This window comes from Stomoxys calcitrans, chromosome 5, assembly GCF_963082655.1.
Source record: "Stomoxys calcitrans chromosome 5, idStoCalc2.1, whole genome shotgun sequence".
Lineage (NCBI taxonomy): Eukaryota > Metazoa > Arthropoda > Insecta > Diptera > Muscidae > Stomoxys > Stomoxys calcitrans.
Window position 1 is genome coordinate 124,406,018 of NC_081556.1, and position 15,009 is coordinate 124,421,026.

At 39.0% G+C, this 15,009-nt stretch overlaps 1 protein-coding gene across 1 annotated transcript in view; it reads left to right on the forward strand.

The window, feature by feature from the left end:
- Window positions 1–15,009, forward strand: part of LOC106091626 (F-box/LRR-repeat protein 20) — a 51,283-nt gene that overhangs the window by 27,905 nt on the left and 8,369 nt on the right. Inside the window, exons 3-10 of the mRNA XM_059368423.1 lie at window positions 375–1,400; window positions 7,623–7,739; window positions 7,808–7,891; window positions 8,587–8,681; window positions 8,757–8,934; window positions 13,301–13,489; window positions 13,560–13,853; window positions 13,913–14,125. Of these exons, the coding sequence (XP_059224406.1) occupies window positions 528–1,400; window positions 7,623–7,739; window positions 7,808–7,891; window positions 8,587–8,681; window positions 8,757–8,934; window positions 13,301–13,489; window positions 13,560–13,853; window positions 13,913–14,125 (2,043 nt within the window). The 5' untranslated portion in view covers window positions 375–527. The remainder of the gene's footprint in view (window positions 1–374; window positions 1,401–7,622; window positions 7,740–7,807; window positions 7,892–8,586; window positions 8,682–8,756; window positions 8,935–13,300; window positions 13,490–13,559; window positions 13,854–13,912; window positions 14,126–15,009) is intronic.

The following is a 15,009-nucleotide window of genomic DNA, read 5'->3' on the forward strand; positions in this document are numbered from 1 at the left end:
TATTAAAGGACAAAACAAAATTTCATGACACCATGGCACATACACATACAGTACAGACAAACAAATATGTCATGCATTCGATTAAAACATGATTTGAGCATTGAACCCTAAATAAAAGCAACCTTCCTCTACTACTTGCTACTCTCACGCTCTCTTGCTCTCCCCTCCATCATATTCACCGATTCCCCACTAGCATATATAGCAAAAACAATTTAAAATAAAAAAAACATCATCCTTAAAAAAAAATTAAATTGAATGTTTATATGTATCCAACTACCATATATCCGCAATTGTTTCATTTTTTAGTTGCAAATATCCTTCATCCTTTTTTTTAAGGAACTACCTAAACACTTTGCATAACTATTCTCTTTTAGAATTTTCCAAAGAAAACAATAAAATAAATACTTGTATTAAAAAGTGACAGCAACAAAGAAAATATTAAAAACTAGAAAATTTATAACATTGTGGTGTTTGTGTGTGCGGTTCGGTTTAAAACTTTGGCCAACATTTTGAAAATCGCATTTTAAATGTTTATTCAAAACAATTCAAATTTCGATAACAGTGGCGGTGGTGGTGGTGGTGGTGGTGGAGGTGGCGGCGGCGGTGGTCTTGGTATCAATGGCGGCGGTGGAGAAGTTAATGATGTCGTTGGTAGTGGTAGTAGTAGTAGTAGTAGGGGAGGAGCTGCTGCTTCAGTTGAGGCCCTTAGTGTGGGCGAGAGCAGCTTAAGCACCAGCACAGCCAGCGAGGGTGGCGGCAGTCAAGAACTCATATTTCCCCTTAGATCCTCACCACGTCATCAGCAACGTTCCAGCGATTCGGCAACGCAACAGCGCGAAAATAACAATAATTCCAATACAAAACGTTCGTTCAATTTAAATCTCAGCTTTAGCAACAACAACAATCGCAAATTGTTAAGCGTTGGCGGCGGCAGCAATCATATTGGGGGCGGTGGTGGTGCACCATCCTTTTGGAGTTCAGTGGCTTCAAATGTCTCAGCTTCGTCGTCATCATCCTCCTCCTCATCATCAATAACATCATCTGCTTCGCCCTCGGCTTTGGCTTCTTCTTCAACATTGTCCTCGGATGTCAGTGGCATTGTTGTTGGCGGCGGTGGTGGTTGTGTTGGCATTGGTGGTGGAGGACCCCCTGGTGTGGTTCAAAGGGTTTTCCTTAATACAAAACCCAAAAATAAAACCGAATTGATTTTGGCAACAACAACCGGTGCAAGTGTTGCAAATACAACAGCAGCAGCGGCGGCGGCGGCGGTGACGACGACGGCATCAACCACCTCCTCGCCGGTGCAGGCCGTGGGGAACAATATATTAAACGTTTTGGAGCGTAAGGCAGCAACGTGCATCTACAAAATGGATGTGGATTCCTCAGATGAAAATGGACCTGTAAATATATATGAATTATTTTTCGATATATTTCAGTTTGTTGTTTTTTTTCCTAAATTTTTGTCACCCTTGATTTTTTTCCAACAATCATTCATCTACTCTTGTCGCCATACAACCAACCATCCGATCATCATCAGCATAGTCTTGGGGAAAAAAAGGATATCACTGATATAGCCACATCCATATCATTTAAGGGGCTGTTATATTTCTTCTTTATTTCAGTGGATGTGTTTCAGGAGAAACAAAAATATTGGTGTCTAAGGGCAGAGGGCACTTTAAGCTATATATATGAAGTATTTATTTTATTAAAAAAATCCTTATATTTCCCTTCAAAGATTTCTTCCATTAAATATTTCCAGGAACACATAAATCCATGAAGGAAAGGAGCAGCATAAATCTTAAATTCTCGAAACCACCAAAGGACTACCTAATGCAAAAATTCAGGAAATGAAAAGAAATTGAAAAACGGATATGGCATTCGTACCTAGACATCTATAATAAGAGTCTCATAATGCCCCGATTAATCTACAGGCTCGCTTCGAGATCTTTACGGGAAAAAAGAGGAACTCCCCTACCCCTGAACCCAAGTTAAGACATTTTCATATGCCTTAACGATTCAAAAATGTGCATAAATTGCTTCGCTGCAAATGTAAAATTTTTTGAAATTCGGAGTGTCCGCCCCTATTTTCACCAAAGGACCGTTTTTGGCAATCGGTGAACATTTAAAGAAAATAGGTTTAGCCTCACCCTGAAAATCTCAACTAATCAAATTTTATCCCTATAACACTAAAATGAAGTCTTTTTTTGAGGCTAGGACTTGGGGGAAATCACAAACCCCCCTTGTCCCACCCTGATAAATTGATGCCTAATATTAACAATATGGTACTCAAATTAAAGGAAATTTTGTGTAGAATAAGAATATGTTAAAAAAAAATTTTCAAAGAAGGAGAAGGATTTTTTCAAGATTTCAATTGAGTTTGAATTTTTAATTAAACTCAAGGCCAAATAGTGTCCTTTCGCCCAATAGCTTGAAAATTAGTTAAGCAAGGGCATTAAGACTTCTTTAATATCAATGGGGACTGTCACTAATTTCACCACCACCAGTAAGCAATAGGTTAGGTAATAGTGGCAGACCTTTAGAACACACGAAGACCATACAGATTGTAGTCCAGTGTGATACCTTAGAAACGATAGACCAAAACTTCTATTGAGAATCGAAACCATGACCCCAAAATGATAATCCGAGTTCGCCAACAACTTGGTTAACTGAATGTTCTAATCAGGAGTTAACAACTGTAACGTGGTTTTGTCTATAGCTAATGTAGGCTAGCAGTCGTCCAGGGTTTACCTTTAAGGACCCACAACCCTTCACTTATGAATCCCTTCCAGTCGGTTTCTTCGGTATCCGGACGGTTTGGGCTGGTTGCGTTATCCTGCGGTTAAGGTTTCGGCTGGTATTCGAATTGTTCGGTATTCGCTTGTCTTCAGGCGGTGGACCTACTCGGGGGCTTAGAGTTTGCTTTTGAGCGCACCGTGGGCATCACCGCTACCTTGGTTAGAGTCCGGAAAGACAAGAGCAGAGTTAAGGGATGTGCAATACAGTATGGATGCGAACGAGTCGCGTTAGGATGCGAACGAATCAGCTTTAGGATGCGAGCGGATCAGCGTAAGGACGCAAACAAGTTGCCTGGTCACGTTAGGATGCGAACGAATCGCGTTACGATGCGAAGGAATCGGTGTTAGAATGCGAACTAGTTTCATAGTCGCCTTAAGATGCGAAAGAATCAGCGTTAGGATGCGAACCAGTTGCCGAATCACGTTAGAGTGCGAACCAGTTTCCTACTCACGTTGGGATGCGAGTTAGTTTCCTAGTCACGTTAGGCTGCGAACTAGTTTTCTAGTCGCGTTTTTTAATAGTACCAACGGATCCGTCAGTTAGGATGCGAACGAATCGGTTTATCGGTAATGAAATCCTTAGGCCTTCTAGGATTTCTGACTGCGGACCATGCCACACTTCTTATTATGCTGTCTGCTTAACGACTCATGACCAGCGCTAGAAAAACGTGACGACTAGTTGCCTAGTGTTAGGATGCGAACTAGTTGCCTAGTCGTGTAAGGATGCGAGTTAGTTTCCTAGTCGCGTTAGGATGCGAAATGGTATCGGGCATGCGTTTGGGGTGCGAACTAATCAGCGTTACGATGCCAGCTAGGTGCCAAGTCGCATTAGGATGCGAACGAATCGCGTTCGAATGCAAACGAATCGGGGTTAGGATGCGAACTAGTTTCCTAGTAGCCTTAAGATGCAAACGAATCAGCTTTAGGATGCGAACCAGTGTCCCAGTCGCGTTAGGAAGCGAACTAGTTGCCTGCTCGCTTTAAGATGCCAACGAATCAGCCTTAGGATGCGAACGAATCAGGTTTAGGGTGCGAACTAGTTTCCCAATCGCGTTAGGATGCAAACTAGTTTTCTAGTGGCGTTATTTATGGTACCAACGGATCAGTCAGTTAGGATGCAAACGAATCGCGTTAATCGGTTATGAAACCCTTAGAGCTTTCTGACAGCGAACTATGCCAGACGTCTTACTATGCTGTCTACTCAACGACTCATGGGCAGCCATAGAAAAACGTGACATTAAGTAGCAGTTGCTACATTAACCAAGTGAGAATTATATCATACTGGTCTTGTTAAAATAGATGTCAAATAACGACAATCCGTGAGAGCATCTGTGCCAAGAAGCAAAAATGTAAATTTCCATGCCCGATCGTATGCCCTTTACACTGGTATGTCTTAATGTTCATCACTTAACTGATATAAGTATGGATGGCTGTGAGTCCGGGATATGTGTATTTATGTAAATATATGTGTCTAGCAAGCTGGCTGGTCGGTCGTGACGATCGTATGTATGAATGAGTGGTTGTGCGGCTGGGCCATGGGTATTTATGTATGGCTTCTCAACGCGCTCATTCTGGTTTGACCTTTAGTATGTTTAGTTTGGCATAAGGTTATGGGCAGCTACATATGTCTCCCGCAGGAAGATAGGGAAGGCCTGGGTAACGTTGAGTTGCAGATCTCTGGAGTAACGAAAAGTGACCCGAAAGGGTCGCTGAATGCTATCTTCGATGTTATAATGGATGTGCGACAACATAGATCGCCCTTAGAATGAGAGTGTCGGGAGTTACACAACTTAGGTCGCCCTAAGATGGAGGATGTCGGGAGTTCTTTGGATGCTGGCGATGCGCTGTGGAGAAATGCTGTATACGCCCTTTAGAATGAGGGTGTCTTAGATGGAGAAAATCGGGAGTTCTTTGGATGCTGGCGGTGTGCCGTGGAGAAATGCTGTATAGGAAGCCATGAATTATTTAACTGGGTGGGGATACCTCGTTTTTCAAGGACATTCTGCAAACACGGATGGACGGATGGAGATGGGGCATCTGGACGGGGCACAATGTCAAGCGGGTAGGCTGCCCGATCGGACTAGCAGGATAATCATGAATAGCCGGGTGTTGCTGAAAGCTCTGGGTCGTGTGAGATCAAAACTAGTGAGGAGACGCAAAGAGATTCTTTGAACAATGGGAAGGGCTATCGGGCTCTGTGTGCTCCCAGGAATGAACTGGAATCAGTGAAGCCTTCTCTGTGCTACCTCCTTGATAGGGTGGAAAATCTTTACGATTGGGCGCTGGCTGTTGCTGTAATTTGCACGGTGGCAAAAGAGTCACTTATCTTGGGGCTTAGAAAGCATGACCTTGGACTGCTGATTGCAATGTTAGGTCTCTGAAGTCGCACAGCTCACAGGGAAAAGGTGCATTTCTACAAGGTCAGTGATGACAAGAAAGAGTTGAAGATGGGTGAAGCGTCATTTAGACAGAGGTCTTCGCGATCGTGAAAGCACTGTAGATGTTTTCGATGCAGATGCGGCTGCTTGATCAGATTAACACCATATAAATATGTGGAGAATGAGGCGGCCCTGAAAGCTCTGGCGTCAGGCCATGCGAGAGAGAGAGAGACTGGTAAGAAGATGCGAAGATCTTCTTCGAATAATAGAGAGGGCAGTCAGGATGCGCTGACCACTAGGTTACCATGGGGTGGAGAGAAAAGCGGAGGCTGACGAGCCAACAGGAATTAATCTCTAATGAGCGCAGATCGTACTAATGAATCAGTAAACCCATTCCTGTGCGTACACCTTGGTAGGGAGCACGCCGACCGTAGCATGATATTGTGGGCTGCATGTTGGCCATGGGCCTGTATTTGAGTATGGAGCGAAACAAGATGTGACATACGCTGGGGCTGAGGAAGTATGGCCTCGGTCTGCAGACAGGAGTCCTGAAAGATCTTTACAACATCAGAATTTTAATGTCGCGCTGGACACAAGGGGTGTCGTACTTCTGCAGTGTTTGTGGTGGCGAGGAGGTGTTGGAAATGGGACTAGTGTCTTTTAGGCGGAGATCATCGCGATCGCAAAAGCACTGGAGACGATGGCGGTACAGGAACGGCTGCTCAATCAGACAGGCACGATATATGTGAAGTAGTATAACCTCGACCTTCATTGCAACCTTAGGTTTACACTGTGCTCCACATAGGTGAAGGCGAACTTCTGCAGGATCTAGTGTTTTTAAGGCGAAACTTTTCTCAATCGTAAAGCCACTGAAGACAATGGCGATACAGGAGCGGCCTTTTGATCCGACTGTGGACAATGAGTCTGCGCTATTAGCTTTGGCGTCAGGCCATGTAAATTTGAAACAGGTCGAAAGATGCAATTACCTTCTTTGAACCTTGGGCATGGCTACAAGGCCTAGCTGGATTCTTGACCATCAAGGGGCGGCTGAAAAAGGGCTAGCTGAAAAGGATCACAAATGAGCGCAGATTGAGCTAATGAATCAGTAAACCGAAGACACTTATTCTGGGGCTAAGAAAGTATGTCCTTGCACTGCTTCAAGGTAGGGACTTTCTTGACTTGTCAATTCAGTGTCGCATTGGTTACAGAGAGGGTGAAAAGGCTACAAAAATTCTTAAAATCTTGCCCTTAGAGAAAATTTACAACTAAAGTTTTTGCTTTAGAAAAAATTTTAGACTTTTTTTTGGAGAAAATTACATAGAAATTTTGCTTTTAGAGAAATTTTAATGAAAACTTTTTCCTTTGAAAAAAATTCATAGAAATTCTTTTGAGAATTTTCAAAAATTGTTCTCTTTAGAGAAAATTTCACACAAATTTTTTTTGGGGAAATTTCATGGAAATTTTTTCTTTAGGAAAAATTTCATAGAAATTTTTTCTTTAGGAAAAATTTGATAGAAATTTTTTCTTTCTTTAGGAAAAATTTCATAGAAATTTTTTTTTAGGAAAAATTTGATAGAAATTTTTTCTTTAGGAAAAATTTCATAGAATTTTTTTTTTAGGAAAAATTTCATAGACATTTTTTCTTTAGGAAAAGTTTCATAGAAATTTTTTTCTTTAGGAAAAGTTTCATAGAAATTTTTCCTTTAGGAAAAGTTTCATAGAAATTTTTTCTTTAGGAAAAGTTTCGAAGAAATTTTTTCTTTCGGAAAAGTTTCAAAGAAAAATTTCATGGACATTTTTTCTTTAGAAAATATTTTATGGACATTTTTTCTTTGGAAAATATTTCATAGAAAATTTTTCTTCATACAGAAAATTTCTTGGAAACTTTTTCTTTAGAGAAAGTTCATAAAAAATTTTTCTTTTCTGCTTTAGAGAAAATTTGCCTATTTTTTACGATTATTTTTTAATTCAAAATGCATTCATTTCCTAAAGATCTGTTCTTAAGATTTTACCCAAACTGGCTTTGGACTGTGTGTTCCTGGAAATATTTTTACTTTCGAAACCAAAAATTTGTTTCCATAATTCTCTACAGACCTTAAGTTTGTTGCAAAATTTGATTTACGCCTCGATAACAAGAAAAAAATTTAAATATGTATATATATATTTTTTTTTTATTTTTTTTTGTAAATACGTTTAGGCATATTTCGCTAAGAAGAACTAATAATATGAAGGTCATCAACATACTTACACCTCATTATACCCACAAAATCATATCCACGCTACATATGTATCTTCTGATTAATATAAACAAGAAAAAAATTAAATCCATGTCATGTACATAATTCGTTTGTATTTTGCGTTTGGTTTATTTCTTTCAAAAAAAAAAACATTTTTATAAGGCACTTCCTCATGAGATTTTATTTTGCTCTTCATTTTTTTTTTCTTGCAGCAAACATTCCTCAACACAAACGATAATGATGATGAACTTATTAAACAACTGCCAAAGGAAATACTATTACGTATATTTTCATATTTGGATGTGGTTTCATTATGCAGATGTGCACAAGTGAGAATTGATAAGGGTCATCAAAAAAAAAACATTTTGGTAATTTTTTTTGTTATTCCCATTTTAAGGTCTCTAAATACTGGAATATCTTAGCTTTAGATGGATCCTGCTGGCAGAAAGTCAATCTCTTTGATTTTCAACGTGATATCGAGGTAAACTTTTTTAAACATATACAATTTCTAATGAGGAGTTTAAACAGTACATCATGATGCGTGGTCATCGTAATAGCATTGGTGAAAATAAGGGTGTATGCGTCATATGTATACATAACCATCAGTCATGGCTAAAAAAATCAAAATCATTTTATTTTTTCGATGATTGGCTTCTATCGATCAGCGTTTACACAAAAAATGTTGCAATCATTATTTGACAGATATTGAAAAGCACGCTCTGTCCAAATAAAGTTATAAAAAGAAAGGAAATGTGTGGAAAATTAAATAAAAATAAAAAATCGAAGTACCGGTTTTGGCAAAAGCTCTAATCAACAAGTACACACGATGAGTACAATCATGATGTACAGTGCAAAAGGCCTATAAAGGAATGATAGGGGACTCCACGACAAATTTCAGAACTAGATTTTTTGTATGTGGTATCAGTCCCCCTTTTCAAAGACTTAGTTTCTTTAAGAAAATCACTACTCCATTTTTCAACGAATACAACCTACATCCCTTAAGAACCCTCCCCCTTTTCTTAATTTTCAAAAAACCCAAATTTATTAAGACTGAAGATATGACAAAAACCAAAATATCTGAACATAACGTGTCGTGGAGGTCGCTCTTTAATTCTTATTAAAAATTCCTATGTCTGTTATTTTTATTTTTATTTATTTAATCCATTAATTTTTTAGGGTCCCGTCATAGAGAATATTTCCCAACGCTGTGGAGGTTTTTTGAAATTTTTATCCCTGCGTGGATGCAAGTCTGTGGGTGATCAATCAATACAGTATGTTGTGAATGGATGTTTTTTGTTCTTATGATTGTGATTTAATAATTTCCCGTTATGTTTCTCTCTTTACAGAACTTTAGCCGACTACTGCCACAACATAGAACAGTTGGATTTATCGGAATGTAATAGAATAACCGATATATCAACAGAATCGATAAGTCGCCATTGTTCAAAATTAGCCTCCCTTAATTTAGAATCATGTTCTAATATAACCGATAATAGTTTAAAATACATTTCGGACGGATGTCCGGTAAGTACAAAACAAAATATATGTAAAATATGTAGGAAAAAATTTTTAATAACCATTTAAGCAACTGTCAATATTATAAATAGTAAAATAGTAAGGTGTAGATTTTTAACATCAAGAAATATTAAAATATTATAATTTAAAAAAATTAAAATAAATTTTTGATTAACTTAAAAAACCCCAGATCGGTAAGCCCACCTCTGGGGATGTTTCCCCCTTTGGGAGACCAATTATGAAAAAAATGTTAACCAAATACACAAAAACAAATTTGCCCACGAACATTTCACTAAGGAACAGGGGCAACCTTCTCACACATCAATGAGTGAAGTCCAAATCCAGTTTAAGCTCAATGATAAGGAGCCTCCTTCTTATAGCCGAGTCCGAACGGTGTACGGCAGTGCGACACCTCTTTGAAGAGAATTTTTACATGGCATAGTACCTCACAAATGTTGCCAGCATTAGGAGGGGCAAACCACCAGAAAAAAAATTTTTGTTCATGGTCTCACCAGAATTCGAACCCGTGCGTTCATAACTTGATATAGCTGCCATATAAACCGATCTCCCGATTGGACTTCTTTAGCTTCTAGAAGACGGACGCAAATCTTATCCGATTAGGTAGAAATGTCGCACATATCGTTGAGGAATGACTCCAGTCCATAACCTGATCTTGCTACCATATAAACCGATCTCCCGATTCTACACTCTGAGCCACTGGAGGGCGCAATTTTTTTCGTTTGTAAGAAGTTTCATGGTTAAATTATAGACCAAGCTGAAGATGTTTGTCAGTGAAACAAAACACGAAACGTGCGAGAGCTGTTTAAACCAGTGTTGCCAAAAAGATAATAACTAAAAAATTACCCTTTACTTCCATATCACACAATTCTTACATTTTTGATATTTTTATGCTATTTATTTTAAGCCCATCTGGCAATGATCATTCACAATAGCTCGAATGCAGCAAACTGTTTGAGCTGTGTTTTGTATGCATAGCAACTCTTATTAAATTCGCATTTTTTTCTCGATTTGCCTAAAATTTTGGAGGTGATATTTTTCTATAACTTGAATAACTGGATGTTGCTCTTATAAAGGGTGATTTTTTAAGAGCTATAGGAAATTTTTCCAATAGAAAACACATATGCATGCATTCTTAATTTGAATCGATAGTACGATCCATATAATTTAATGTTTGAAGATTTTTTTTACTTTACATTTTTACATTTACATTTTTGATACGTTTATGCTATTTATTTGAAGCCCATCTGGCAATGATCATTCACAATAGCTCGAATGCAGCAAAGTGTTTGAGCTGTGTTTTGTATGCATAGCAACTCTTATTAAAATTAAATTCATTTAAACCTTTTATTCCTAATAAATTGCAAACCACTCCAAAAAAAATTTCTAAAAATCAAAGAATTTTGTTTGTCGTTTGACCATCGCTCTCATTTCACTTCCAGTATATATCTCCATGTGTGCGTGTTGGCACTAATTGTTTTGTGTAAAATTGCAGCTGAATTAGAAAATTGCCATTGATTTTTTTCTTTGTGTCATTTTCCTTGTTGTTGCTAGAGGAGGTGGTGGTTGATAAATTCCCTTTTTTGTAAAATCTCTTTCTCCAAAGAAAATTCGTGCCACGTTCCTTGCTTTTCGTTATTTTCCTTTTTTTGTCTTCTCTTCTTCATAATATAAACAAACCACTGTATGTGTTGCGGGGCGAGATATAGACAGTCTTGCCAACACTTAGTTAGTCACCCTGCTAAGCTTTCTTTCCCACCCGCTTCTTTATCATTTCAAAATACCTTCAAAGTAGCAATAACTATTATTGAGGCCTAAAAGAGCGCAATTCTGCCATCGATATGTTGTTTGTTGCCATCCAAACTGACTCTCGCTCTCGTTTGAAAATGCGCCTTTATGTCCCTTTCAAGAGAACAACTCTAAAAATGTTTGTGAATGCCTTGTGGGCCTTGTATCTGTGGCCCATTAACAAATTTTGTTGCTACAACACATTACTTTGGCCAAGTAAGCTATTTTTGTTGGTGTTGATATGCTTTTGTTGTTATGTTTTGTAAAAACATCCTTAATTCTCTTCAATTTCCTCTATGGCTGTAAGCAAAATTGAATGTGAGAGTCGTTGTGTGTGTGTGTATTTAGTTGGCCTACTTTGCCCAAGCACTTTTATATCTCTGTTGGCATGTTTGAATTCTTTCAATGGCCCCCCTTTACTTATTTATATCAATGAGCATAAACAGAGAGCTAGAGAGAATGAGAGAGATTGTCAGAGAATGTTTGTATATTGGCGAGGTCAGAATGATGCATGAAATGTTTTTGGAGGATGAGGAGTAACTCGAGTACTGCTAAGGGGTATTGTTGTTGTTTGTAATTGCAATAACCTTCCTTGTGCCTATACCCCATGATTATTCGCCCACGCACACACACAAAATCCGTTTTGTCCTCTACCTTTATCAGTGTGTGAGTGTTTATTTATTTATTATGTTTTTTGCAATTCAAACTTTCTTTTATGGGGGGAAGGAAAATGTAGGCATGTGTTTATAGCTGTTGCTGACTTTCTGCTGTTGTCATTGTTGGAGTTTGATGGGGGTTTTTATTATTCTTTTTTCTATGACTTCCTACATTGGCCCACATTTGATTGTTGCAGTTTTTCCATATGGTTATGTATTACTTTTCCTTCTTCTTCTTCTTCGCCTTCTTGTCTTTGCCTTTGTATGTAGTACATATGTATGTGAATTATTTCGATAACTTTGTCCTCCAACAATAAATGAAAACTGAACGAGCGAAAAACGAAAATCCAAAGCAAAAGAAGTTGATGATGAATTCTCCCCCTTCACATACCAGAAGAAAGGCCTCATTGAAAATCAGCTGTTTATGGCAATGCCATTTTCCACATACTTTAGCGTTTGCGTTGTTGTACTTTTTGTTATTGTAGTTGGCATTTCCAATTCAATACGCTATTTTTTTTTATCAATGAAAATGTTTGACCTCTACTCTCTCAGGCTAAAAAGGGGGTCAATGACAAAATATGACAAATGTTTTAGCATTTGGGGGAATTTGGATCAAAGAGTATTTGAAGGAGTTTTGAAATTTGTGTTTAAAGCCTTTATGTTCCCTGAACACCACGATGAGAGTACTATTCGGGACCCTAAAAAACGTCTTAGGGGTAGAAGTCCACATAGACTTAGCAGCAAGAAGAGGTAGTTTTAGAAGTGGCATACAACCAAACCCGATATCTTTCATGCTTCCTAGGCCAGAAGTACCCCTTTTTATACCAACCACCATAGGATGGGGTTATACTAATCTAGTCATTCCGTTTGTAACACCTCGAAATATTGATCTAGGACCCAATAAAGGGTCTTCTGTTATGACTTCCAACAACTGTGCCAAGTACGGTCCAAATCGGCCAAGAACATGATAAAGCTCCTATATAAACCCATCTCCCGATTTAACTTATTGAGCCCTTACAAGTCCCGATTTTTATCCGATTTGGCTGAAATTTTGCATATAGTGTACTGCGCCAAGTACGTTCCATTATGACTCTCAACAACTGCGCCAAGTACGGTCCATTATGACACTTAACAAGTACGGTCCAATTCGGTCTATAACTAGATATCGCTCTCATATTTTAGCAGAATCCATGGTAGTGGGTTGCCAAGATTCGGCCCGGCCGAACTTAGCACGCTTTTATTGTTTTAAACATAAGGGTCTCAATATGCAACAAAATACATACTTGTGGGTGATCTTTGTTAGAAAAATGAACTGAAGGTCGAAAAACTTTTCCAAATCCAAAAAGTCCAAAGATAGTCCAATGGCTCTACAAAATTGTATTTATGTCAATGTAACAAGCAAGGTTGCGCTCAGTGTGAGGGATCTCGGCATGCAAAAGGAGCACGGGCACGGCCATTATAGATACTATAGATGCGTAGAGAAGGCTGAGTAGGGTCTTTGGCTACTATACACTGGGAACTATGCCATATAGGATCTCAATGGTTCGGGTGCGTTATACGAGGACAATTAGTCAATCCTAGGTCTCACTGTTGTCTCCAAGGCGAAGATGAGATTGCGAGCCTACGCCCATACACCTAAAATCGCTAGGTAGGCTATGTAGTTATCGTCCGAATCGGACGGTAACTTGATATTATAGCTCCAATGTCATAGCAATTCCTAACAGAGGCTTCTCAAGGCTTTTTTGACTTTGAGGTGTATGGTCGTAGGGGCCACGTGTAAAATTTCCTCTTTTCTACCTAACCTAACTATTGTGACTTTGTCAGTTGTCATTGATTATAACTTTTTTAAATGTCTACTTGGTTTATTGTATAGGGTAAAGTTAACTCATTCATCTACTTTTTCTACTCCATAGAATTTGCAAGAAATCAATATATCATGGTGTCATTTAATAACGGAAAATGGTGTTGAAGCTTTAGCACGCGGTTGTAAGCATTTGCGTAAATTTTCCAGTAAAGGTTGTAAGCAGGTGAATGACAATGCCATCTCGTGTTTGGCCAAATATTGTCCCCATCTCATGGTGCTCAATTTACACAGCTGTGAGGTGAGTATTTTCCTAAACTGTATAGCTTTTGTTGGTGCTTTTTTGTCAATGGATTTTTTGTTTGTTTCAGACTGTCACCGACTCGTCTATACGACAAATAGCAAATAATTGCCACAATCTACAGAAATTGTGCGTATCCAAATGTGCCGAACTGACCGATCTATCACTGATGGCACTCTCTCAAAATAATCCATATTTGAATACTTTAGAGGTGTCGGGCTGTCGCAACTTCACCGATTTAGGTTTCCAGGCCTTGGGCAAAAATTGTAAATATCTGGAGCGCATGGACTTGGAGGAGTGCAATCAAATCACCGATCTAACGCTAGCACACTTGGCCACCGGTTGTCCAAGTTTAGAAAAATTGGTAAATATTCGTTGCTACTTGAGTGAAATTTGAAGGCAATGGATTTTTTTTCTTTACAGTTTCTATCTCATTGTGAACTGATAACTGATGATGGTATACGACAACTGGCAGCTGGCAGTTGTGCAGCGGAAAGTCTATCCGTCCTCGAATTGGATAATTGTCCTTTAATCACTGATCGTACATTAGAGCATTTAGTTTCTTGTCATAATTTACAAAGAATTGAGCTATTTGACTGCCAACTAATTACAAGAGCAGCAATACGCAAACTAAAGGTATGTACAAAACCATTCCCAGGTAACTCCTTTCCAAGAGAAAGAGAGCTGTTAAAACATCAGTCATTACCCAATAGGGTAATAATAATAAGTTGCAATCCGGCGTTTTGTAATAAAGGGGATTAGCCGACCTTTATTACCAGGAACAGGCAGGAGGTACTAGATATTACCTTTGTATCGGAAGATATAAGTGGAAGAATATGCAAGCGTTGGATGACCACAGCTTCTCTGATCATCGTTATATTAGTTTCAGCCTTGGAGAAAATTACTGAAATAGTGGTCCTCGGCTAAGCAGAAGAAAGGAGGATTGGGATAAATTTCGGCAGAAATTCTGCACGTCTCTCCCTTCTAGACCATAAATGGAAGTGGAAACTACAGAGGATATAGACATAGTGGGCAAGCGGATCTCGAAGGCCCTCAATGTCTCGCTTGTGCCAGCATGCCCTAGTACCAAGCCAAGGGGCAAACAGCGACTACCATGGCGGACCCCAGAGCTGGTTGGTCTACGGAAGGACTACAGAAAACTCTTCAACAGACTCACTCACTTAATTCAATAACGGTCACGCAGGATCACTTGATATGATTTGGATCTCACTCATGAATCATGTGACTCACGCATGACAAGACAACTAATGTGAACATCTCTAGTGTCCCTATGTGTCCCGCAATGGTATGAAAATCCTTACTAAACTCGTTCTTACTTACCCTCAATATTAAGTGCCCAGTAGCTGATTTGATAGCGTGTACGGATACTTTTGCGGAGGCACGGGATAGCTGTGAGCACCAGACAGGCTGGGACATTGAGGTACAGTAGCTGCTATGGCAGCTGCGGACAATTAGCGGTATCGAGCGGAGAGTCTCAGTGAGAGGCAGGGGGTCACTGG